At 45.7% G+C, this 26,921-nt stretch overlaps 1 protein-coding gene across 2 annotated transcripts in view; it reads right to left on the reverse strand.

Annotated features, from left to right (window-relative positions):
• VANGL1 (VANGL planar cell polarity protein 1) overlaps window positions 1–25,801 on the reverse strand; it is a 42,781-nt gene extending 16,980 nt beyond the window's left edge. Inside the window, exons 1-4 of one of the 2 annotated variants that reach the window (XM_033172990.1) lie at window positions 25,684–25,801; window positions 19,891–20,104; window positions 16,967–17,090; window positions 13,679–14,286 (exon numbers count right to left, since the gene is read on the reverse strand). In XM_033172990.1, the coding sequence (XP_033028881.1) occupies window positions 13,679–14,286; window positions 16,967–17,090; window positions 19,891–19,961 (803 nt within the window). In that variant the 5' untranslated portion in view covers window positions 19,962–20,104; window positions 25,684–25,801. Of the gene's footprint in view, window positions 1–13,678; window positions 14,287–16,966; window positions 17,094–19,890; window positions 20,105–25,683 lie in introns of both variants that reach the window. The other variant, XM_033172989.1, reaches the window with a different exon arrangement.
• Between the last annotated feature and the right edge of the window lie 1,120 nt (window positions 25,802–26,921).

Consider the following 26,921-nt stretch of genomic DNA (forward strand, 5'->3'; position numbering starts at 1 on the left):
TGTTATTGGTATGAGCTTTCGTGTGCATGCACACGAAAGCTCATACCAATAACAAACTTGGTTGGTCTCTAAGGTGCTACTGGAAGGAATTTTTAAATTTTGTTTCAACTATGACAGACCAACACGGCAACCTACCTGTGACCAGATTAATTTATTCTAGGTTACTGTGGGTTGTGATGGTGACAGCAGTCACGAAATTAAAAGATGCCTGCTTCTTGGGAGGAAAGCAATGACAAACCTAGACAGCATCTTAAAAAGCAGAGACGTCACCTTGCCGACAAAGGTCCGTATAGTTAAAGCTATGGTTTTCCCAGTAGTAATGTACGGAAGTGAAAGCTGGACCATAAAGAAGACTGATCGCCGAAGAATTGATGCTTTTGAATTATGGTGCTGGAGGAGACTCTTGAGAGTCCCATGGACTGCAAAAAGATCAAACTTATCCATCCTTAAAGAAATCAGCCCTGATTGCTCACTGGAAGGGCAGATCCTGAAGTTGAGGCTCCAGTACTTTGGCCACCTCCTGAGAAGAGAAGACTCCCTGGAAAATACCCTGATGTTGGGAAAGATGGAGGGCACAAGGAGAAGGGGATGACAGAGGATGAGATGGTTGGACAGTGTTCTCGAAGCGACTAGCATGAGTTTGGCCAAACTGCGGGAGGCAGTGAAAGATAGGCGTGCCTGGTGTGCTCTGGTCCATGGGGTCACAAAGAGTCGGACACGACTGAACAACTGAACAACAACAACAGTGGGTTATTGATGCCACAGAAGTGAGATGTTAGCCCTCTCTTTCCATGCTAATTTCCAGACTAATTTCTGTTGTTAAAAGCAACAGGGATAGCTCAGTTTGTCAGAGCAAGGTGCTGATAACGCCAAGGTTGCAGGTTTGATCCCCATACGTGACAGCTGCATATTCCTAGACTAGACGATCCCTTCCAACTCTACAATTCTATAGGATAACATCTCTAATGTAACAGACAAGCCCTTTCCACCATAGCCAGGTCTAAAAGAAGTCAAACTGAGGCAGCCACTTCATATAACCGAGTTTCTGTGCCATTAAAAACAAGTGTTGCGATGTCCCTTTTAAAAGATCTGTTATATTTTGGGGCCAGGTGGGGTGAAAGGAGTCTGTAGGTGGGAGCTGTGTGAGAGGCACCCAGAACAGAACCATGAGAAGGTAAATAGTGACATGACACTCCCCCCCCCACGATAGTTAAATAAACAAAACAACATTATATTGAAGAAATCTGGTATCAGATTTTATAGGTGCATCTGAGAAAATGGTAGCAGGAGTGGAGTGTCTCCAGAAAAACCTGTCTGGTTAGAAGAGAAGAAACTTAAAGTAAGAATGTTGATTTAGGACTACCAACTATACTGAGCCTCTCCAGCAACGAAGCAGAAGGCTGGCAACGTTTTAAACAAGACTTTGACTTCTATGTGATGCTGGGTAAAAACAGAAATGGATGATGCACAGGAGACAGCTCCCTTTCTTTCTCAATGTAGCGGACACAGAAGCAACGTACGGTATCTATACAATGGCTTACAACGTTCTGCCACTGAAAAAAAACTTAACTACAAGTCAGCGCAGGGCAGGACTACTTTCACTACAAATGCCTGCCTAAAAGCAATGAGATCTTTGAACATTATACATTCAAAATGAGACCAGAGAGAGAGAAACGGTTGAGGCTTTTGTGGCTGTTCTCAACCTGCTACAGAAACATGCAATTATGGAGAGTTAACTGAATCCTGCCTGAGAGAGCAGCTAGTATGTATTGGGAACCCAAGACAACAGCATCCAGAAAAGACTGGTGGAAGATCATGAGCTGGCATTAGAAAAAGGCACTCAGAATTTGCAAAACAGCTGAAGCAACAGTGCGGGGAATGCAAACATTACAAGGCAAGCAGGGCCCTAGAGAAGTCCTAGGAATTTGGAAAGTCCATGCAGAAGCCAGACAAAACTGAGAGCTCCAAGTGGAAGCACGCAACTGGAGAAAGACACAGGGAAGAAAACAGAAAAGAACTGTTCACCAAATGGGGCTGCAACATATGCAAGCAGCTGCACTATTTTAAAGGGTCTGCAATTAAAGTCATAGCATACAGTATCACCAACGGAGAGTTCATGCTCTGCATGATGAAGTCAGCGACTGCAGGGGTGAGGGTGGTGAAGATTTCTGCACTGGCAAGCTGCAAGAGGATGAAACATCACAAGACCAAATCATTTCCCTCGACACGGTAACATTTAAGGTAGACATGGGGCCGCACAATAAAAGTTACAAAATGCAAGTCAATTCCCTCTATTTAGAGTACAAGAAGATTAATCTAAAAACTTTGAAGATTACCTCCATTCCAGCCAAGGGCATGTGTGAACTAGTAATTAAACACAAGGGCAATGCCATGCAAATGCAGTCTGTAACCGTGCCAACATCACCAGTGCCCTTCGTAGGGCTAAAAGCATGCTGAGACCGAAGCGTGATTAAGAGAGCAAACACCATCGGAGAAAAAGGTTGCACACCTACCACTCCTGTCTCAAGTAATGTGCCCCTAGCCGTAAGGAAAAGGTTGAAAGAGGAGCTAGGCGGGCTAACTGCACTGGGTACTGTTGAAAGGCAGAAGAGCCAGCTCCCTGGGTGCATCCTTTTGTACAGGTGAAACTCGAAAAATTTGAATATCGTGGAAAAGTCCATTTATGTAAGCAATTGTTTTCATTAGCTACTGGAGTTTAATATATGAGATAGACTCATGACATGCAAAGCGAGATATGTCAAGCCTTTGTTTGTTATAATTGTGATGATTATGGTGTACAGCTGATGAAAACCCCAAAGTTGAGATTGTTAATTTGGGGTTCTCATCGGCTGTACGCTGTAATCATCACAATTATAACAAATAAAGGCTTGACATATCTCGCTTTGCATGTCACGAGTCTATCTGATATATTAGTTTCACCTTTTAAGTTGAATTACGGAAAGAAATGAACCTTTCCACGATATTCTAATTTTTCGAGTTTCACCTGTAATTGTGAGAAGAAGTTGCCTGCTGTTATGCCTGGATCCCAAACAACTAGACAAGTCTATCATTTTCTCATTCCCACAAGGGATGAACTCTGGGGATATGGCAGGTGCCAGGTGTTTCTCCACTTGGAATGCACCTGCAGGGTTTGGGCAGGTGCTCCTAGTTAGGGAAAAGGGCAAAGCTGTGCACTTTTAACTCACTCTGTGGAAGCTGCTGTTTTAAGAAAATGGTAGTATGATAAGGGTACCAAAGACCTGCCATCACGTCAAGAAAATTACGGGCTGAGTTCAAATAGGAATGGAAATCCAAAAGGGGAAACAGACACTGTCCCACCACTAAGTGGCTTCAATATCATATGAAGCGATCACACCCCATGAATCTTCCCTTACGATGGAAGAGAAGGCATCTCCTACTATTTCAATATTATTATTATTATTATTATTATTATTATTATTATTATTATTATTACTATTATTAACTCAGAAACAATGATGAACAACCAACACCACCCCGCACCAAATGAAGGACACAAATCCATGATAGGGGAAGAAGGCAGAGAAACAACTCCCCCAAACCCAGCAAAACAAAACAGTAGGCGCAAATAGGCACCAGAAACTGGAATACTGTACAGCTAAGGGAGGTCCAACAGAGCCATAAGAAAGCCAGACGGAATCAGTGAAAGTGGTTATGTGTTGCTATTACTGCATTGCATTTCTATCAGTTTTTAGTATTATTATGAAAAAGAGAGAGATGTGCTGATATCCCTTTAAGAGGTTTGTTATGCTTTGTAGGGAAACCGCCTGAGAGGTTTATGTCCGAGGTTTATGCGCCTCAGCAGCCTGCAAGGAAAGCAAAGAGACTGCACATAGCAGCTGTGTGTGAGGCACCTAGAACAGAACAGGAACATGATAAAGTAAATATGGAAACTACCCTGTGATTGTTAAGGAACACCACATTATATTGAAGAAATCTGCTATCTATCTTTACTGGTGCATTGGAGAGAACATCACAGGCAGTGTATTGGGGGGTTGGGGGGGTGGTTCCCCAGCATGGGGATGAAGTGAAAGAAGGGGACACATCTTGGATTTTCCACCTCAGGCATCAAAATATGTGTCGCTGGAAGCATTTTTGTAAGATATTTGTCCCAATGTGCCAACTATTGCATTAGAAAGAAAAAGCTTTGACACTTGGGCACTTATACAAGGCGAGCCCTTCTGCTATTCATTTGCTCTCCCTCCATAGCTAGATGATGTTGACTTCAGCAGACTGGAGAAAAACCGCAGGCCACTAGGAAGACTTCCCCAGCCCTGACATGTTAGGATTGCAATCCTATACCGACTTAATTGGGAGTAAGCTATATATTGAGTGGGAATGTGGGTGGCATTGTGGTCTAAACCACTGAGCCTAAGGCTTTCTGATTGGAAGGTCGGTTGTTCGAATCCCCATGACGGGGTGAGCTCCCGTTGTTCGGTCTCAGCTCCTGCCCACCTAGCAATTCGAAAGCACATCAAAGTGCAAGTAGATAAGTAGGTATCGCTCCAGCGGGAAGGTAAACGGCGTTTCCGTGCGCTGCTCTGATTTGCCAGAGGTGGCTTAGTCATGCTGGCCACATGACCCGGAAGCTGTCTGCGGACAAACACCGGCTCCCTCGGCCTATAGAGCGTGATGAGTGCCGCAACCCCAGAGTCGTCCGCGACTGGACTTAACGGTCAGGGGTACCTTTACCTTTACCTTTAAGCTATATTGAACCCAATGAGGTTTACTTCTGAATAGACACACACAGAATTGTTCTGCAAGGTTCTTTTCTAAACTCCCTGGCCACCAACCAACTGCCCTTCCACAGTAATTAAGAAGGCAAAACTTATGATACCATGCATAATGGTTGTAGAAAACCAGGCTTGCTGGGCTATAAATTTTTTGATTTTTTTTATGGGGTGTTTCAGAAGCAGGCATGCAATTTCACTTTGACGTTGCAACAACTTGCTTCAGTCTTGTCTAGCCTACTGCTTGTGCTAGTAGACTCGAGCATCAGCACTCCCCTTCTTGCAGTGAACTCAGCAAGTGGGTCATGTCAGAGCATGATCTGGCAAGCAAGGCGGCAGCTATAGTAGTATGTGCTGTTCTAAAACTGCATCAGGTGCCAGGAGTGCTGGAAAGTCTTGTGCATAAAAATTTATTCCACCTTTTAAAAATATATATACACCCTGCATTTGTTTTATTTACCTCTCCTCCCTTTTCCATGAGAAGCACAGAGAGAGTATTTTTTTAAAAGACAGTTTACTAAGGGCAAATCCACTCACTTTCCCAAAAAGTATGGAAGGAATCCAAAACATATTTTGATATTCAAAAGTTTCAGGCACAGAGGAGGGTCACTTCCAGAGCAACTCTATATGTGCAAAAAGACAGGAGTACATTGAACAAGAAATGAGCTTTATGGATCGGCTATCTGGATAGAAGAAACACCCAGGGCTCATCCACACTTCCCATTGCCCCATGCCTAGAAAGCATGGGTCTGAGCAGTTTTGTGTTTGCCCTGCAGCTTCCCCCAGAAAAACACGCTGTCTACCACTGAATGCAATCCATGGAAAACCTACAATTGCCATTTGGTCCAATTCAGTGGTAAATTGCAGGTTTCCTTGGGGGAAAGCAGCAGGGCAAACACAGTGCCGGATTTACGTATAAGCTAAACAAGCTTAGGGCCCCACTCTCTTGGGGGGGGGGAGGGCAAAAAAAAAAAAATAAAGGGAAAAACCTGGATGTACATTTCCAAAATATAAGATAAAAAACAAACAAAATAAAACCCACATACAGCAACAATGTTTTGTGTTGCATAGGTGTTATAAAAATTGGGGAAATGTAAATATCTTTTGTTTCAATTGATGGGTTTTTGGTGGAGGGCGAGAGGAGACATGGGGGCAGGGTCCAAGATGCTCAGGTGACTGCTACCAGACCCTCCCAATTTGTGATGTAATTCTAATGTATGGAGGGGTGGTCTTGAGCTGGAGGGGGGGCAATTTCAAAAATCTATATATAGGAGCTTGCACGCCTTTGTTCGGGGTCTTTTGCTTGCAAAAGCACCCTGCTGCAGCAGTTCTAATAAAGGGTTACCGCCTTGCTTTGGGAGATTCTGTATCGTCTCTATTTTATTCATAAGTGCTCTTGAGAGGAGGGGAGCCCTACTAAGGCTCTCCCCCGGGTTCGTGGACTCCCTTCTGGGGTTGAACCTAATTTTTATAACATAGGCTCCTATGATGTAAGTAATGGGCCCCTCCTGCTAGCTTGCTCCCTAAAATATCACTTGTTTGCTCATTTCTATATATAGGGTGCCTATATTCTGCATGGACTTTTCAACAATTACTTGAAATGAAATACATACTTTGCTATGTGCAAATGGCTTTAGATACCTATTTGGTCCACAAATTACCATATAGCATATATTCAACACAAAAAAACAGTGACAATTTGTTGTTGACAAAGGATAGCTGGCCATATAAAGGGCCCCATTACCTTCAGTAGCTTAGGGCCTCATCAAACCTCAATCCGGCCCTGGGTGGACGAGCCCTCACTGTTTGGCAGGCGCAGCTTCTGCCATTACTCAGCTGAGGGAAGCAGAATCTGCCAGCTCTCCCCCCTGGCACATAGAAAGGACCAGGAAGGAGATGGGGGCCGTTAATCTTTCAAATAATCTTTTCAAGATTAAGCAGTCTTCTCAAGTCTCGCCAGAGTATCTGTTGTGGTGGTCCTCAAGTTACACTGTTTATAAATCAAGCATGACTATTGATTTGCTCCTTAGGAGGAGGAAATAATCCTAAGGCAAAACGCTTTACACTTCTGAGGGTAAGCATGAGGTACGTGAAATGTTCACGGGGTTGGGAAAGCATCTTGAAGCTCTTATATTTTCAAAAAGAATGCAAAAAAGGAGGTGCCAATATTCTTAATCCTTTAGTTTTGAGGGTGCATCTTTCTTAACAGACTGATCAAACAACTTCCCCAGTTAAGCTTCTTGTTTATTTAGTTTCAAACATTTTTAGCGCATTAGTTAACGCAGCCCCAATTCCTCAGGAAACTGCTGAGCCACAGAAACAATTTCCAACTCCTGATCTTGAAAGGCTTCCAAAGAGCGCAGCCACCATGCCAAACCTCTTTTTGAACTACACTTGCACACAAGGCAGGAGGACAACAAGCTGTACTAAGTCGGCTGTTATTTCAACTGCTCTTCCCAAACCACCAACTGACAGTGCTGAACTAGAAGTATTTTCTATTGATAAAACTAGCTGACCCAGCCACGCGTTGCTGTGGCTCATTTTGTGAAATGGAAAAGGAAGATGTAAAAGAGAAAGTACATGCCTCCCCACAGCTTATCCCGTAGAACTTCTGCTTGCCTCCTCTCCCTCTTTGCCCCCGTTTTTGCCTGCCTCCCCACAGCTTCTCCTGTGGAACTTCCGCCTGCCTCCTCTCCGTCTTTGCCCCCGTTTCCGCCTGCCTCCCCACAGCTTCTCCTGTTGAACTTCCGCCTGCCTTCTCTCAATATTTCCCATTTTCGCATTCCTCCCCACAGCTTCTCCCGTTGAACTCCCGCCTGGCACCTCCCCCCCCCCCCGGTTTTCACCTTCCTCCCCCCACAGCTTCTCCCATTGAACTCCTGCCTGGCACCTCTCCGTCTCTCCCCCCCCCCCATTTTCACCTTCCTCCCCACAGCTTCTCCGGAGAAGAGGAGGAGGGGCTAGGAGCTGTTCATTGGCTGGCACAAATTCACCATTTTAGGTGGGTTAGGTGTGTTTTTCCCCGCGATCTACCTGGCTAAAAACCTTCCCCTATACCCACGGAATGTTGTGTGAAATGTTGAGCGCAATCAGTCCAGCAGTTTAGGAGAAAGGCTGTAACGAACAAACATCCACCCCTTTTACATTTTTACATATATAGACTAGAGAGGTCAATACAGGGGAGACAAGAAGAAGCAGCACCAAGGAGGAAAACGAACAGATAAAATGCTTAGGTGAAAATCAAGGCTCTAGCAGCCAACTTACTTTGCTTTCAGCGGCAGTGCTTATCCACAAACCTACAACAGTAGATGCTTTATTCTGAGCCAAACTGGTGTTTATATATAGTAAGAGGCAAGCATTACACAAAAGTTCAGAGGAGCTTAAGCAATTTTTCAAGAAAAGTTGAACTCGGGGCTGCAACCCTATGAAGCTTTAAGAATAAAATCTGCTGGAACTTCAGGGAATTAAAAGCCCACTCATGTTCACCCAGCAATGCCAGTGAACAGCCAGATCATTCGCTACACCAATAGCAGCACCTTATGGAGATCCAAGACAGCATCCTATAGAGTTTCCTTTGCACTCGGCACATGCTGGGCTTTGAACAGTGTGGGCTGCAGGGACACTGAATAGGGGAAACAGAGAAAAAGCATACTGCTGTTGAAAGCACTGTTGCACTCAGGTGCCTCTGATCTGATCCAGCAAGATTGAGCAGCCTGAAGTCCCAAAGTCAGGTACTTCAAAGCACGATGCAGGGCTTGTAAAGAGCCCTGTGAGGTGCTTTAAAGTGCCTTAAGCTTTAGGCCCTAGTTCCCCTTAGCTGATTGAGTAGACTGCCAAAACCTGCTTTCTCTTGCCAATGCACAAGCCAGCGTGCACTTCAAGTCTCCTGATTGCACACTGGCAATTACGTCTCTGCTTTCCCACACCTGACATCACATATGCTGTAATTCCAAACAGGCCTTAGGGAAAGTACGTATTTGCAATGCATTTTGTAGATTCTCCTAGCAGTAGGCGCATTCACTGGGCAGCATGTAAAAAGGGAAAGGTAAAGGGGCCCAGTGTCCGACTCTGGGGTTGCGGCGCTCATCTCGCTCTACAGGCGGAGGGAGCCAGCATTTGTCCGCAGACAGCTTCCGGGTCATGTGGCCAGCATGACAAAGCCGCTTCTGGCGAAACAGAGCGGTGCACGGAAATGCCGTTTACCTTCCCGCCGAAGCGGTCCCTATTTATCTACTTGCACTTTGACGTGCTTTCGAACTGCTAGGTGGGCAGGAGCTGGGACCGAGCAACGGGAGCTCACCCCGTGGCAGGGATTCGAACCGCCGACCTTCTGATCAGCAAGCCCTAGACTCTGTGGTTTAAACCACAGCATATACAGTTCCCCTATTTCTTGTTCCCCTATTTCTTGTAATCTCTGCTGCCTGGGCTATTTCTAGGCTGCTGCCTCCACTTACACGGCCAACAATACACCCACCTATTGATCAGTCAAGCAGTAGGAAGGGGGGCACAACATAAAGATTAACTTTTTACTACTATCAGCACAAGGGGAATTGCAGGGAGAGGAAAACTGTAAACTTTCCCTGTTGCTTAAGGAAAAGCTTACTAGCAGCACATGCATCCCTCTGTCAAACACTATACAGTTGCATATACAGTCATACCCCAGGTTGTGCACGTTCGAGTTAAGAACGGCCACAACCCGGAAGCATTTCCGGAGCGCGCACAACCCCCGGATGCGCAGAACACTTCTGCACACTTCGCGCATGCGCAGAAGCGCTCAAATAGCACTACTTCCGGGGTTTTTCTTTGGGGAGGGGCATTTGTGTTAAGCACGCCCATGTTATGTAGCGTGATCCAGAACGGATTGCGTGCGTAACACGGGGTACCACTGTACATCTTCCCCTCTCTTTTTGCCCAAGTGCATCTCTCTCTCTCTCTCTCTCTCTCTCTCTCTCTCTCTCTCTCTCACACACACACACACACAGCAAAATTGACCACCCCACCAAAAAAAGAAAAGAAAAAAAGAAAAGCCCCGCCGCAAGTGAAGGAAGTGCCTGTAACTGAAAGAAAAAAATAACATTAAAAAAGCACAAGGGCCACCAACCTGGTGCCTGTGGATGCCCTGGTGGGGATTCCTGTACTAGAGAGATCCAGCAATGTACAGTACAACGAATACAAGGTGAAGACCAAACAGCAGCCACCGTAAGAGAACCAACAACAAATGCTTCACATTCTCAGCAATCTCATGTCCCTTCCAAGGGATCAAGAAAGTGGCTCTAAGCCACAGCATTCCACAATCAAGCAGGCACTTGAAAGCCTCAGATATATAAGCTAGGCGCCGAATGCAACCTTAAACCTGGGCTCCGGCTGCCACAAAGCAATGTCTACTCGCCGGGGGGTTGGACTAGATGGCCCTCGGGGTCCCTCCCAATGCTACGATTCTATGATCTTAACTACACTGCCTGACCGCAGCTTGCTCTTACAACAATTTGCTTGTCAGAGTGCAAGGAGGAGAAACACACACAGTGCAAATGGAAATGGTATTAACTATGGACTAAGGTAGAGGTTTTGAAACTGTGGCCTGTGAGTTCCATTTGGGTGGCCTGTGAAAAGGCTACAGCACAGTGAAATAGATCTGTACTCAGCCCTGCACTTACTTTCCTTGATGCAATGATGGAGGACACACAGACGTGTGTCTTTTGCTGGCTTGATGGAGATGTCAGTTGCCAACCTGGCGCCCAAAAATCTCCACATAGGCACAATTGAACCCGTGCCAGTAGCAAAACATACCTGGCACCTGGGGAATTTCATACGCTGCCTGAAAGTGTAGCTCTTTTCAGGAATTACTGAGGCAACAGAAGCACTGTGGGGCCATGCATTTAGCTCTCATAATTGAGAACCTCACAAGATCAAGGTTCTCAACTGTATTGGAAACCTCCATAGACACAAAAGGCACCCCACTCTCATCGTGTGAGGGGCTGAGAAACTAATGTGCACCTCTGAGCCAGGGCTTAAGCACACAGCCCTGTTGCCAAGACAGTAATACCTGAAGGGAACTTTAGTCATTCATGTTTACAGACAAATAATTACTGTGCATCTCTCTAACCCATTATTCCCCTGAGGCGTCTAGCCTAGCATGAATGGACAACGGGCAGAGGAGAAAATGACGGATTGAAAGACTAGAAAACAAAAGTACGCCCTCTTGAAGTTTAGTAATGAACCAAAGTAATAGTCCAGAATAAGTAGAGGCATAGACAGGTTTGTCAGCGCACGTACAGACAACAGAAAACTGCAGCCAATCCTGGCTCGCTCATGTGTACTTGGATCACATATGTGCCTGTTACGTGGTTTTAGGTGTATACCTGAAAAACCTTGTGTGAAAATGTTCTGAAACCAAATGCAATTTTACAGTTCATGCAACCTCGTATTACAATAGCCTCCATTGCTCCTTCAAAGAATGAGATTTTCCCTCTGTCCCTTTGGTTCCCGGTTTCCAACTGCAGCTTATGATTTCAAACTCCTGAGCTACAGCAAATCTGATTCAAGCCTTACTATGCCTCTCGACACCTGATGTGCTTCTCCGGAGCAACCCACTTTGGAGGGGGAGAGAGAAGAAAACGAGGACACACACACAGAAAAGAGCACAGATTCAGCTCAATTTCACCCCAGCTGGTACAACAGCCATCCTGATTCATCCTTTGCCAGTTTTTTGTTTTTTTGCTTTTTGTTTAAACAGGTTCATCTAAATGCTGATGTTACACATTACTGCACAAAGTGTGGCGGCGGAATTTGGGCAATTCCATTTCAGGTGGCATATGTGCGAGCTTGGGGGGAAGAAAACTTTCTGAGAGTTTCCTCACCTGTAGAGCTCCCAGATGTAATAAACTTAACAAATCACAGCAAGGGCTACAACTGTAGCACCCATTCTAATGTGCTAGTTTACTACGTAAATAAAATGTTTTACATGGGATGTTTAATCCCACACACCCTACAATCTGAAATGGTACAGTCCAGGTATATACTCAGCATAATCTGCAGATCAGGTCTTAAAACCGGGTGGGGGAGCCCAGAAGTCCAAAGCTGTTAACTGTTATATGCAAACCGTGTGTGTGTGTGTGTGTAAAACATAGGAACAAAATGCAATAAAATAGTGCTAAAAACATACACACACAAAATCACAGAGAAGGTTCTAGGTTAGCCTTTTCCTCAACATGCCAGGCTTTGGATGTGGAGATAGCATTTTATCCAGATGAGCATTCAAACATTCAACACCACACCTGCTGTCCAGTGACATGGGGCTCTTCCTCGAGATGTTTTTGGACTCTAAGCCCCACCATTTCTGACAATTAGCCTTGCAAGCTGGGGCTGAAGGGAGATGGAATCCAACATCTGGAAAGCCAACTGTTCCCTTCCCGATCTAACCAAACTGACAGAACATGGCATTTTTGTTCCTCACCAACTGGTGCGTCTTCCATTCAGAACAGATATGAAGCTTCTAACCCTGTGTGTGCTTACTAAGCAGCACCATCGGGTTGCTGCTCCATGTTGCTGCCACACCTCCCTTACTACCTTTAGATTGTACAGCTGTGAAGGACAGAGAACTTCACCACCTAATGCCACCTGGCTGGCAGTGCTGGCTGAGAGTGAGAGATAGCCAACAACCACACTTTCAAAGTTCTCCTCAGGTAAGAGGCTGCCCAGAGCTTTCAAAGGTATCCTGCCCCACCAGAGAACAAAGAAAGAGCTTGTGCAGTAGGTAGCCACAAATTGCATGGAAACCAATGAGGGAAGGGCTCTCATTTTTCGGACATCGGTGCTATATGCATGGGTCACTACGGAGCTGGTGGGTTCATGACATGGGGGGTAGGGCCAGGAGGTGCAGTCCTACTCCTGCTACATGCATTTAATCCAGGGTGGATAAAAATCAATGATTTAAAATAAATAAATCAAAAAACAGATTTTTTTTTATTTAAATTGGATTTTTTTAAAATAAAATGCTTTTTGAGGAAAATATATTTCCATCCAAAGGTTATTCAATCATGAAATAAAGATTCATTTTTTAATTATGTAGAATAAGGCTGTATATGTTTAATTTTTTTGGTAAATAAATTCCATTAATCCATTCACAGTGTCATTTATGCTCTTCCAGAGGTTTTTGTAAGACTATTGGGCAGTTTCTCTGCCTACAAGATATTATCACAGATGCTTGGTTTACTTTTGCAGTTCTCAAAACTGAATTTGACTCAGCAGAGATCACATGCCTCTTCTTCATAGCAAAATTGTTATAACATGAACAGAGTTGAGAAAAAGACCTTAATCCTATTCTACAAACCTATGAATACAGAATCAACCCCTTCAGTACTAAGTTTCAAGAAGTTCAGTGAATAGAACAGAAACAATATTTTTCTGCAGAAGCTGTTTTGAACAAACACAAGCAAGACTTGTAAAGGAACTACAGTCGTATCTAGGATCCTGAACGCCTTGCAAGTCGAACGTTTTGGCTCCCGAACGCCACAAACCCGGAAGTAAGTGTTCCGGTTTGCAAACGTTCTTCAGAACCCCAACGTCCGATGCGACTTCCGCAGCTTCCAATTGGCTGCAGGAGCTTCCTGCAGCCAATCGGAAGCTGTGCCTTGGTTTCCGAATGTTTTGGAAGTTGAATGGACTTCCGGAAATGATTCCGTTCGACTTCCGAGGTACGGCTGTACATGTAAACGGGCTACAGAAATTGAGCTAAAGACCAGAATTAAAAAGGGGAGATTCATCCAGCTTGATGAATTCTGTTTCTCTTCTGGCTTCAGTTTAAGTTTTGTATCTATTTAAATGGGGGAAAGCCCAAATTTAAAAAATAAAGCAGGAAGTAGATTAAATGCAAATTGCTGCTCTGGCTTCTCAAATCTGCTTTGACCTACCTCAAGTGTCCCAGGCTATAATAGCGTGATTCTCCGTCTGTCGATCGAACCACCTTGACCGTGAACATTGGTTGCAGCTGCCTCAGTTCCAGCACCACAATGGCGAGATAGTGGACAAAAAGAAGAGCGTCCACCAGCGACACAGCAAACTGTACAATCCCCTGGTAATTGATGTCCTTGGATTCCAAAATGCGGACGCCATAAAAGAGCCAGTAAGAAAACACCAGCAGAAATATGAGGACCAAAATGAGGGTGCGAAACACAAACACCCTGGGGAGGTCAGCCTTGGGCTGGCGGAAGAAGAGAGCCCAGGTGCCAATCAAGAGGATGAGGAGTTTGAAAGCCACAGAGATGAAGAGTCCCTCACAAGCCGTGCCACATGGCTCTAACTCAGTCCTCCGCAGGATCTGCGGGAGCAGAATAAAGGCAATAGGGGTGAGGAAGACGAGGAGTCCCAGGACAGCAGCCAACGTCAAGAGAAAATAGCGCTTGCACTCGACGCCAACGCTGTCCTCCAAGTCCTTGCTGATCCTGGAAATGTCCTCCTGGGACATGCTATGTTCAGAGGTACCTGTGATGGCTGTTGTGGTCTCACCCCAGTTGTCATCCTAAGCGGAAAAGAAGAGCACACATTCATAAGCAACTCCTGTAGTCAGGACACTTTCAGGTGGGCCTCATTTTGCAGGCCAAGAGGGCTAGTTCAGGGCCTCCAATCCCCCAGTCAAGATGCATGGGCGTATGAACCCACATGGCTAACAAGAGACAAGAGCAAGCTATGCCCACTGCATTTATGGCTTCACCACACTGAATAGGATGCCCTGGAGAAATAGGCAAAAGCCTTTCCATAGGATGTTCCCCAATTTCCTCAGCTGACTGTCCTCAAAGCCACCTGGGATTACGGTAAACTGCACAGCTTCCCTCCCATACTCTCATCGTTAGCTTTACTTTTGTGAAGAACATACTTCACTTGAAAATTGGGGGAAACATCTCAGCCAGTTACTCATCTCTCAGTGCTTGAACTTGACAACTGAGCGGTCAAAAAAGATTTGGTCAGTTGACGAGTCACATAGTTAAAAAGAAAGCGTTACGAAGAACAACACTTAATAAGCCTAATACACTAATTACCAAACGAAACTGTGAGATGTCATCGTTACACACTACAGTGGAACCCCAGGTTACGCACGCGATCCGTTCCGGGTCGCCGTGCATAACGCGTGCATGCGTATCCTGAACGAACGAAAAAAACAACAACCCAAAAACGGAAGTAGCGTGATTTGAGCGCTTCTGTGCATGCGCAAAGTGTGCAGAAGCATTCTGCACATCCGGGGGTCGCGCGCGCTCCAGAAACGTTTCTGGGTTGCGGGCGTTCTTAACTCGAACGTCTGCAACCCAGGGTGTGCATAACCAAGGGTTCCACTGTATTTTAAAAATAATTATTCCTGCCTTCCTCGTAAGAGAATGTACAGGTACATGTTTGCACATCACAATAAAGCCAGTCTTTTGGGTTTAGCATGGTTTTCTAAGAGCAAGCAGAGCACACATTGCCTGATAGCTCTTACAGTGGTGTGCTTGGCCTCCCATTACATCTGAACCATGGACCATGGTTTGCTGCTCCCTAACAAGCCATGATCAACAAGGCAACACCAAATTATGGCTCAGGTTTGTGACTTAGGGAGCCACAAAATGGGAACCCAAGAGTTCTGTTTGTTTATTCCACTCTCTCCAGGGAAGGAGTCATCAGACTTTTTCCACAGACAGTCTCGGTTTTTTTAGGATGTGCAAACGCTGCCATTGTTTCTGTCCCTCATCCATTTTATCCTAGCAGCCAGTTGTGAGACAGGGATGTTGATTAGCCCAAAGCTACTTAATGCCCTAAGGATTTTTACCGCTGAGGATTTAAATCTAGATCAGCCAACAACTCTCTACTCACTGGGAAGCTGCCTTTGCCATTGTAGACATAGCAAGTAGCCAGTGGCAGAAGCTTTGCTATCTTGCAATGTTTAGCTAGGAAAGTCTACCAAAGATAGTGCCAGGTATCATCACAGCTGTTGTGCTTTGCCCATGTAACCCTTTTCTAGGTGTCAAGACATTTAGTCTGCCAAGTATGGATCTGAAATAGAACTGCCATTTAGGAAATTAGATTGCCAAAGGTCTTTCGCTTATTCCAGTGCTCTCCAAATTGCAGTAAACTTCCAATGGTACATATAATTGGTAAATCTTTCACCCCACGTCATCTGAGCCAAAGGCCAATGAAACTACACAGAAAGATGGCGATAAGCCAGCCACTGCTTCCCCTTTGCCCTTCAGCAATCTGCAAAACATTTTTGGATTAGAGAACTTTTGCAAGGTACCATATGCAAAGGTGAATCTTGCATACTGGTAAACTTTTCCACAGCACTTTCGCACTGAAAAGCATGTTTTCTTTAAGGCAAGCCACTGGAAGTCTTATTTTAAAAGATGGCAAAAGACTTGCCCAAGGCAAGTTCGAGGCAGAGATGAGGCAATCTCTCAAATGCAAGTTCAACTCTGTACTGAATTACCTTGGCTGTCAGGTCCAAGACACATTTGGTTGTTTGATTACTCTACTAAGGGGCCTGGTTGGCTTGTTATGTTTAAAAGTCAGGTTTACCGGGAGTGGCAAACAAACTGAACATCTGTTAAGATTCAAATAACAAGATTCCCACCCAAGTGGGCCTCACCAGAGATTACTGCAACAAGGCAGAAGAGTGTGTATAAGAGAGAAAGAGAGACGCAGAGAGAATGTGAATCAGTTCTGAAGTCTCTAGCGAGTGGTACAGGAGAAATGAGTTGTGCTATTTCCGTTTGCAGTCAGAAAGCATCAGCTCCTGTGGAAGCCATTAGCAGTCAGTCCACCCAGACATATCAGTCGAAAGATATTTTTCAAATATGTGCTATTTATAACGCAGCATCCTGTATCAAGAATAACTCAGATTACAACCGGACACCGGAGCACTGGTCAAAAGCATTTAGGCACATTTAAATATTCCAACTCTGCGACCTTTGAAGGTAGGCATGAACAGCTGTTAGCTTCTAAAGCTTCCAAGGCAATCCTGTAACAGCCTTTGCCATAAAAATGTCATGTCAGGAGCATGTCAGCAACAAAATCAAGAGTTAATCTAAGCCTACTGCTGCCACACCTGTAATGACATTAGCCTGAAAAACACATTTAGAGCAACAGTAATAATAGCAAGGTGCCAAGATATTTACTGCCAACAAAATCCTGCACCTGCAGCCCATACTCTGTTGTTCACCTTCCTCGCTACTTACCTGAGCTTCTTCTGCCCGAGAAGAATCATTCCCCAGCAACGGCTCTGCTGTTGGCGCTTGAATGGTAACAGATTTCTCTGATCGGCTTCCATCTTTACTTCGTGGTGATTTGTGCCTGTCCCGACTTCTTTTTCCATTTAAAAAAGAAAAAGGAGAAAATGTTTCACATGCCGATTGTTCTGTCCTTCAGTGAACAGTATAAAAGCGGATATACAGTACCTCTTGATATTCTAAGAGAATGAAGGAGGTGTTCATGGTGAGTTTCGGCACCTCTTTTTCTAGAAAAATAGCACTGTACACACACACACACACACACACACACACACACACACACAAATGTCAATGAAATAAAACTAATTGGCATGCAAAGGCTTTTCAAGTGTTCACAAGAAGAGAAAGAGGGCCACGTTGCATAGTCACCCAATTCCTCAGGAGGTTTAAGAAGATTACGAAGGAAGTGCAGTATAGCATTGCTCTGAAGTATCACCTCAGTAAGGAAGATCTGAGGAGATCTTATTTCATTAACCTTCGGCGACCTCACTGGCAACAGGTCATATACATAATCTGCTGCCTTCAACAACCACTTCTGAGGACATCGCATGGCAAGCCCTTCAAGTATTCTGGAATCTGGTTGACAGCTCTCACTTAGGAGTCTATATACACAAACAAACAAACACACACACACACACACAAGGGAAGTCGAAGCAGGATGAGATCCTTGGCAGGCTCAAATTCTCCCATCTGTATAGAACTGGAATCTCACACCAACCCGCACATACGCTAACCATCACTGGCAGCCAAATCTTATATTTCTCTCTTGTCCAAGATTCAAAACATATCCAAGACAGAGAACTTCTGGTCAGGCAGTAAGTTGTACTGCACTGGGGCTGTCAAGCTGGGGAAAGCCCAGCATTACAACGGTATAATTTCATTGCTTTTTTAAAAAAACTTTTCTTTACAGTTTCTTGACGTGACAAATTTAAGTATGTCAAAGTAACTTTTCCCTCCCTCAGAACTGCCTGAAGCCTTAGAATAGCTAATACCCTACAAATCCAACATCTACTTGATTGACTGGTTTTGGCAAGTAACTTACTGGAAGCTGCTATTGACTTAATTTATCTTCCTCACTTGGGCATCCCTGTGACTAGCAGTTAAGCATGGTGGTTAGAAGAAGCAAGAAAGTGTTCCTCTCTAGCACTGAAGGAACAGATCCCAGAACACTTATTCCAGGTATATAATGATGGCCAATGCAAATTCAGAGCTTCTGACAGATGGTGTCTGTGTACTGCATTATTTGGTAGCTTGCATTTCAATGGATATGCATTTTCCTTTTAACATTTCTTCCAAGCAAGGCTCAGGGTGAGGGCGTTTTCTTGGTAGCAGGGGCACTGCATCCCTGGTTGCCACCAGGGACAGGCAGGGGCGCGGGGAGGGGTGTGCGGGCATGGCGCCCCGTCAAAAAATGTGCTGTGGGGGGGGAGGGCCATGGGGGCAGGGCATGCCACCGGAGCAACCCCTGCCCTGCCCACTGCTGCAAAACGGACGCACTCACGGTACCCGGTGAGCCCAGTGTGGCAAGACTCACAAAAACAATGCTGGACTCACGGGGTGCTGGGAGCTGTGGCATTGTTATCGCAATGCAATTTCAAAACTGATTTTGGCCAATATATTGAAAAATTGAACAGCGCTAAAACAGACCATAAAATTGGTGATATTACCATGCAAAAAAATCAGTTGGGGGGAGGCAAGGGATGGGGCCACAGACCCCCCCCCCGGGGACCCCTAATTGGGAACCACTGGGCTACTTCAAACTTCCACAGCAAACAGGAAGATTTATAGGCTTTATGGAAGAACAGATGCCTTTTTGGACTATTTAAAGAAAGATTACAGCATGATAAACTCGTGAGCAGGATTTGAGTTATGAGCAGCAGAAGTAATTACATTATAATATTGTGGTTATGATCCGATTATAGAATACAGGATGCAGCAGAAGGGGAGAAACAACAGCTCCTTGGAAAATGGGGTAGGAAGTCGACAAAAATAAGGGAAAATACAAAATTGTTTAAAATGTTGAAATGTAATAAAATACAATTTTAAAAGGGAAGATTAAAAGACAACTCCGGGCACCCTTGGAGGAAGAAAATTTTCTAGCTCTGTTACAACTGAGATTCAGGCCTACTTTTGACAATGAGACAGCCTGGGTCACTTGTATAATGAGCTATGTTGGGAAAAGGACAGGGGTAATACGCCTCTGTTGGTTCGCCTTGATCTCTTGGTGGCTTTCAATGCCTTTGACCACGGTATTTGTCTGAGGAGACTGTCTGAGTTGGGAGCGGGAGGCAATGTTTTGCAGTGGTTCTGCTACTACAGCAAATGCAGGGTCACAGCTTTAAGGGAATACCTGATCCCACTAACAGTCAATCCCTCTTCCCAGGGAACTCTGGGAATTGTGTAGCTGGGGCCTAAGGTATTGCAGGAAGTGGCAATATGATGGAAGATGGCAAAGGCAATGAGGTATCCTGACTATGTGGGTCCAGAGCATTATAATGAAAAGGCAACATCCTATCCCCTATATCACGGATGGGGAACCTGTGGCCCTCCAGATTTTGCTGGACTATAATTCTCATTACCTGGACCATTGGCCATGCTGGCTGGTACTGATGGGTGCTGGACTCCAAGAACATCTAAATGGCCACAGCTATCCCCATACCAGTCCTGTGGGGTACCAGAGACACAATAACCCCCAAAGAAAGCATTTAGGGCTCTCCCATAGACCGTTCTCTCTTTTTGTGGATTTGTGCTGGAACATTCAACAAGACAAACAAGTCTCAAGCAGTGCAAAAGGTTCATTACACAAATGAAGGAAGCAGGAGGTTTCAAAGAAGGCAGATTCTAGACCAGAAGTGCAATAAAAGTATTCATACCCTTGTCTTTGGGCCTTTTTGGAGTGACCTGAATAGTGGGAATATCCAGAGTAGGTTGACTCAGTATCCATGGTGGAAGAGAAAGGCACCCAAGAAGGTCACTAAGTCTGAAGAAAGCGTTTTGGTGGTTGGCTCCGATTTTCAATAATCCGCACAAAATTTTGAGAGAACAGTAATTTCAGTCCAGTTCTAGGGAAGCATCTTCAACATAAACCTAGGAAAATAAATATTAATACAGTAATGAGATCGACTATTAAACACAAACAAATACTATGTTGTCCTACAGTGGTGCTTCTCCTGCCTTTGGGGATTAATATTCAAACACTCTGAACCTGCGGTGCCTTTAATAGTTGTGTGTTGAAAATAGGGCTGCCGTGCCATACGTCTGGATTTTCCCAGACATAGCCGGGAAATGGGCTTGAAAATGCCGTCCAGGTAGAATTTCTTAGAATTTTTTCTCATGATGAGATGACAATTGTTACACCTGCCGAAGTTTCCATGCAATTTGGCCCTTAACTATTTGAACATATGAATAAAGAGGATGAAGTCACACCTAGATCTGCTGCACTCTGATCAGTGTAGCACTATACCAGGCATAGGCAAACTCGGCCCTCCAGATGTTTTGAGACTACAATTCCCATCATCCCTGACCACTGGTCCTATTAGCTAGGGATGATGGGAGTTGTAGTCCCAAAACAACAGGAGGGCCAGGTTTGTCTAGGCCTGCACTATACCATGCAATGTGCTGTTGTTCAATTTGTGGTTTCTCTTGTGCATTTTCTTAATCCTGGATTGGTGATTTTTACCTTGCACACTGGAAGGGCAGCATCCAAATTTAGGAAGTAATCCTTGCGATTTTCAAAAGCTTTTGGTTTTGTTTAATGTGTCCAAAAGACGGCTGAAGCAAGGTTGTGTTTTACAATGGCCCATACATAAAATAAGACCAAAAAATGAAACAACCATGCAGCGGGCAAAGAAATTGCATACAAGGTGGATAAACTTTTTTTAAAAAAAATATCACTGAGACAGTATAAAGTCAGGATACATTTAGAGTGAGGGTCACAACCCAAGAGAAGGGTCTGTTATCAGCATGCTGCAGCCAGGACTCTGGAGACACCAATCAAAACACAACCCTGCTGTATCACTCAGGACCTCCCCAAGGCAATGTAGCAAAGCCTCTCTCATTGATCACCTGCTAGAACTAAAAGTTAAATGTCAAACTAATTTAAGGTTTGCTGTGGTCTATGCATGTCAACCTAAACTATCTCTGAACCAGCATTCTGTGTGAACCAGACCACAATGGTTTGGATAATCATCTCTGCTCAATAAGCTGGTAGAGGTAAAGGGACCCCTGACCATCAGGTCCAGTCGTGTCCGACTCTGGGGTTGCGGCGCTCATCTCGCTCTATAGGCCGAGGGAGCCGGTGTTTGTCCGCAGACAGCTTCTGGGTCATGTGGCCAGCATGACAAAGCCGCTTCTGGCAAACCAGAGCAGCGCACGGAAACACCGTTTACCTTCCCGCCAGAGCGGTACCTATTTATCTACTTGCACTTTGACGTGCTTTCAAACTGCTAGTTGGGCAGGAGCAGGGACCGAGCAACGGGAGCTGACCCCACGGCAGGGATTCGAACCGCCGACCTTCTGATCAGCAAGCCCTAGACTCTGTGGTTTAACCCACAGCGCCACCTGGGTCCGCTCAATTAGCTGACATACGAACAAATAAGACTTCTGCCCTTGCAAATAGCTCTTTTGGCCCTCCCTTTGTGTCATGAACAATCAAACCAAGAAGTCTATAATTACCAGTAGCCATAATTACCATTTTGTCTGAAGCATGATTTGGAACAAGCCAGGCTATTATCTGAGACTCGCTATTCTGGGAGTAAGCTCTACTCAACTCAGTGAGACTTACTTTTGAGTGGACAAGTCTGCACCATGCTCTAACCAACTGAGCTAAGCTGCTTATCGTATATAATTGCACTGCAAACCATGTTTTAAATTTGGTTCTATATCTTGCCTTGTTTCATGGCTGGTAACCACAGTCCCCCGGTTTAGATTAAATGGGGAACTATAGTTCTTTAGACGCTTCCTGACGTGACACCTCACATCACAAAGGGAGGGGCAAAGGAACTACATGTGAGAAGCAAAAGGTTCATTCATATCTTAGCTCAGTTTATTAAGCCAATAAATGATTCAGTGTAGGCAATGACAGAAAGCACTAAAATCACCTTGGTCTGCATTGGAGGAGGAAGCTGGAAGCTTAACTAAAAATCAAAAATTATAAAGTTTAGGAAAGTTTAATTGGTTGGGAAGCATTACAAATATTTATTAGAACAATAAATAATCTTGTGACATTTAGTGTCAATGAATATAGTGAAAACTATGAGAGGCAAAGTGGCCTGATGGTTAAAGAGCTTGTCAGCATCTCTGAAGGCCATGGGTTCAAGTCCTCCTTATTCTCACACTGGGTGGTCGTCTACAGTTCACTCAGCAAAGATTAATGCATTAATGTTACTTAAGTTTCTAACATTGTTAATATTAGTGCTTTCATAAAGAACTTCTGTAAAAAGATTGTTTGTGCTGCTTATTCCTGTCTCTATTCTACACGCAAAAGCACCCTAACCAACCAGTGTGTTTTGCCACCAATTATTAACATCCATCTGCAACTTGTGTCTGTAATGCTGGACTATCCTGCAGCTGCTGCCCTCTGCTGAAAAGCAGAATGGCTTTGCACCCTCAAGAATTAAACACTGAGCACTAGAGCTGAATCGCACTTCTCCATGAAAGCTTATGGCACAATAAATTCTCAGTTACAGGTAGGTAGCCATGTTGGTGTGCCATAGTCAAAACAAAATAAAAAATAAAAAAAATTCCTTCCAGTAGCACCTTGGAGACCAACTAAGTTAGTTCTTGGTATGAGCTTTCATTTGCAAGCACACTTCTTCAGATACACTGAAACAGAAGTCACCTGTTTCAGCGTATCTGAAGAAGTGTGCATGCACACGAAAGCTCATACCAAGAACTAACTTAGTCTCTTAAGGTGCTACTGGAAGGAATTTTTTTATTTTTTATTTTTTATTTTGTTTTGAATAAATTTTCAGTTGGTCTTTGAAGTTGCACAAGACTTTTTTTCCCCCCTGACTGCTTTAACAGACTACCGTATCAACCTCTCTGGAGCTGTTTCTGTTATAAACTTTTGAATGAAATGGAACTAGGAAATGGAACCATTTCTGTAGTCCGCTGGTAAAATGAGACAAGCTTCATCTTGATGATGCCCAATTTAGTTTATTACCGGTACCTAAGTGGTCCAGAAAGCAGTTGTGATGGCACCCACCTTGTGGAATCTCCCTTCCGAGTTCATCAAGCACCAGCTATTTCAGCAGATTTACAGCAAGAGGCAAAACATCAACTCATCCAGGCATTTGTAAGGTTTTTCCACCTTTCTTCCCAACCCCTGGATGCTATAGATGTATATTTTATTGCAGTGCAAATTTTGTGAACCACCTTGATATTACTTTTAACTAAGGGTACTATGTAAATGAGTTAAGTAAATAAATGAAAATAAAGTGTAATATTCTTCTTCTTAGGCAGATGTAACTCACAACAACACACTACTAAAGGCACCCAACAGCACAAGCTCAGAGGTTTTTGAAGGATATTCCCTTCACGAAATTGAGCATAACTTGATTTCTTCCTTAAGGTTTCACAGTCTTTTCCAGCTAAATGGTCTCAACTGAGACTATTAAATTGGCACACAGGGCTACCTTATAGATGCAGTATTTTCCAACTTGCATCAACTAATTAGAAGCTTGTTTTTTACTTAACACCAGAGTTTTACAGGGCAACACACTTTCCATTCATCATGGGAATATTGTCTCTACTGTAGGAAATACCTGTTGAATCATTGGTTGCATGCAACCTAATTCTATGCATAATATCTAAGCAGATGCTGAGACACTGGCATATAAACCAGAACCCACAGTGTATCTACCGGTAAGCATTTGTGCAATGGATTGTTTTCTTACATTGTCTTTTCATGCTGATATTTTTGCATTTCCTATATGGAACTCACTCATACAATCAAACGACGGCTTTAGAAAGTACGTAGCATTTCTGCAAGAAATCTTGCAATCCCAAATCATAACCAGCAACGGACTTCTGCCCAAGTTTCCAAGCAACCTCCAGGATAGGGTGTTGCTCAATGCTTTTTGCCTGGAATTAGCCTATTTTGGTTAATGACTCCCTAAAACACCATTCACTTTGCAGCAACTGTGCCTGTAAAGGAAGGAATGTGGGAGGAACCAGCCTTCAACAATTCCCCTCGCCATGCTCACTATGGCAACTTGCGGTGGCACCTCCTGGCCAGCACGACAAGCAGCCAGCATTCCTCCCAACTCTGAAGCTGCAGAGCTGGGTGGAGATCATCTCGGCAACGGCACAGTTGTCCCTGCTGAAAGTTGGGAGGAATCTTCCTGTCCAAAGCTCCAAGGGTAGGAAGTGGTCGCCAGCAACCTGGCAAAGGTGATGGCACGCAGGGTTAAACTGGAGGACTCCCATGCCAGCAGCATCCAGTTAGTCACTCTCCCTGTCCTTCCAAAGTTGGGAAGAAGTCTGGAAGTTGTTTGGCAGCTGCGTGTCCAAGGCAGCTGGATAGCCTTGGCCATGCCGGCCAAACTACTGCCCGCCCACCCCTGCCACCTTTCCAGATTGAAAGCAGAAATGGCAGGCCGATGCTGCTCCCTGAAAGAGCTCTCACTTTCCAGCAGAGGGTCCCAACTTTCCCAGGAAGGGTGGAAAAGGGTGGGTGGGTGGGTGTTGCACACAGCAGCTTGAAGGCAGTTAGGGCACTTTAAAGCAGAGACCTGGGGCTGGGGGTCCATTGCCATGAGGTGCCCAAGGCAATTTCAAGCAACAGCGCCCCAACCAGAAGGCACTCCTCGCCGGCCTTCTCCCTACAGATCCCTGTAGATCAATGTACGTCTCCACTCATTAAACAGGGTGCCTCAGCTAATGCTGCTTGCACCCCCAGAGTTGGCACCGGTCTGTAGCATGAGGTAAAAGCAACCCATGCCCAGATGCAATGGCAAGGATGCGTCCAAGCTAGCAGGAAAAAGTAGCTAGTGGGTTTCCCTCTGCAAAGCGGAATGCAACTTGTTATAGCCCAGAGCTCAAGCAACAAATTCAGAAGCTGTAGTTCCCGGCCGCTGCCCCCCTCCCACACACACACACCCTCCCCGGTTTTGAACAGGGCCACCCACTAGCCCCAGGCTCAATGGGAAGCGGCAGTCAGGCCTGTTCCTCCAGCAAAAGGGCCTCCCTAGACAGCTGCCTCCCCCAGCAGTTCTGCGTAAACGCAGCTCGACCTCAGGAGAGGCTGGCACACAGACCCGCACTTTCCCGGGTTCCGGAAAGTACAGTCGGGGTGAGGGTGGCAGTGGGTGCTGGGTGGTAGTGGGTGCTGGGCTGCCGTGCTCCGTTCTCACCCAGCTGCGCAACTGGAGAGGCAGAGGGAAGAGTCTCCAACGAATCCCCGCACCGGGGTTTCGCGCTTTAGGGTGGCTCCCGGCCGGTGCAGCCGGGCGCGCAAATTGCAAAAGAAGCCCCGCGGCAACCGGGCCAGGGAGGGCGAAGCTGGCCAGGCGCGTCTCCGGGGCTCTGGGAGGAGGATCGCGCATGGCTGGGTCGGACGGGTCCCTGCCCTGGGCGAAGGAGTGGGAGAAGCCGCGCCCTGGAGAGGAAGGGGAGAAGGGCTGTGCCGGGGAAGGAGGAGGAACAGAAGGAAGAAAGCGACTGACCTCTCGCCCGCCGACGTTCCATCTTGCAGCTCCCGGTGGACGGAGCGCGCAACACGCCAGCCGCCCTGCCTGCCCGCACACCGCCGCCTCCTTCTCCAGCTCAGCTCCAGGCTCCGACTCGGCGGCTTCAGCGGCGCTTTCCGCTTCCTGTGCCCAGGACAGCGGCGGCACCGCCCCGCCCGTTGCCGAGACTAGCCCTGCCTCGCCTCGGCCTGCTTGGAGCGAAGGCGATCCTGGCCTGGACGCGCGTTTCCCTCGGAAGGAGAGCTCTCCACGGGGCCGGCTGCCGAGTCAGCGCGCACGGGACTGCAGCCGCTTACCGGTGGAGAGACAGGCGGCCGGGGTGGCGGTGGGGAGTTAGTCGCCTCTCTGCGGGAGGTTGGGAGAAAGAGGTGTAGCCCGATCGTGTGCATGCTTATTAACGGCAAGCCAGCCCCGCTCTGCTGTGCGCACGCTCTCCAAAAGTCTGGGCTAGCTGGATCAAGAAAAAAAGAAAAAGCTGCGCTTGAATAGTGCTACTTTCGCGGCGCGCTTGGGCTGCAGAAGTCACGGATCCGTGGTTTCCTGGCGCTGCCATGGAAAACGTGGGGTCTGAGGGATGGCCCCTCTGGATTTTGTGTAGCATTCCCTCCAGATCCGAAATCCTCTGCTCTGGAACTTGTGTCGGGTATGCATCACTAAACTCCACACCAAGGAAGGAGTTCTAGAGTTTTCTGCAAACTGTCTTGAAGCTTGTCACCAAAAAAAGTTGCAAATACAAATCAGTACGCTGCTGTTAAGCAACCAACAATGCAGTTTTATTTAGGGTTCTTACTTAATTCTCTCTGTGGGCTCAGAGAGAGATTCAGATAAGCAACTTGCTTCTTCAATATGCTGGCAGCCTCAGAAAGAGATCCAAACTCCCAGGAATGAGGCTTCAGTTTACATAATATAGAAAGAAAGACTCCACCCTCTTTTCACAGCTTTGTGCATGCACCTTTTGCACTTGCTACAGTTCATAGCTGTCAAGTTTCGGATTTGAAAATAAGGGATCGGCACCCTCGCCTGTCCCAGGGACAGTCTATGGTTCTCAGGGACAGTCCACGCCATGGTAATTCCCCTAGGCTACAAATTAATTTACACCAGGCTACACACCATCATCTTTCCCCATATTCATATGTGGGATTTGACTGGAGTAACACATGACTGGAAAGGTTTGCAGTGCCACAAACATAGGTGTGCACTGCCTCAAAATAAAA

The sequence above is a fragment of the Lacerta agilis genome, chromosome 16 (assembly GCF_009819535.1).
Source record: "Lacerta agilis isolate rLacAgi1 chromosome 16, rLacAgi1.pri, whole genome shotgun sequence".
Classification (NCBI taxonomy): Eukaryota; Metazoa; Chordata; class Lepidosauria; order Squamata; family Lacertidae; genus Lacerta; species Lacerta agilis.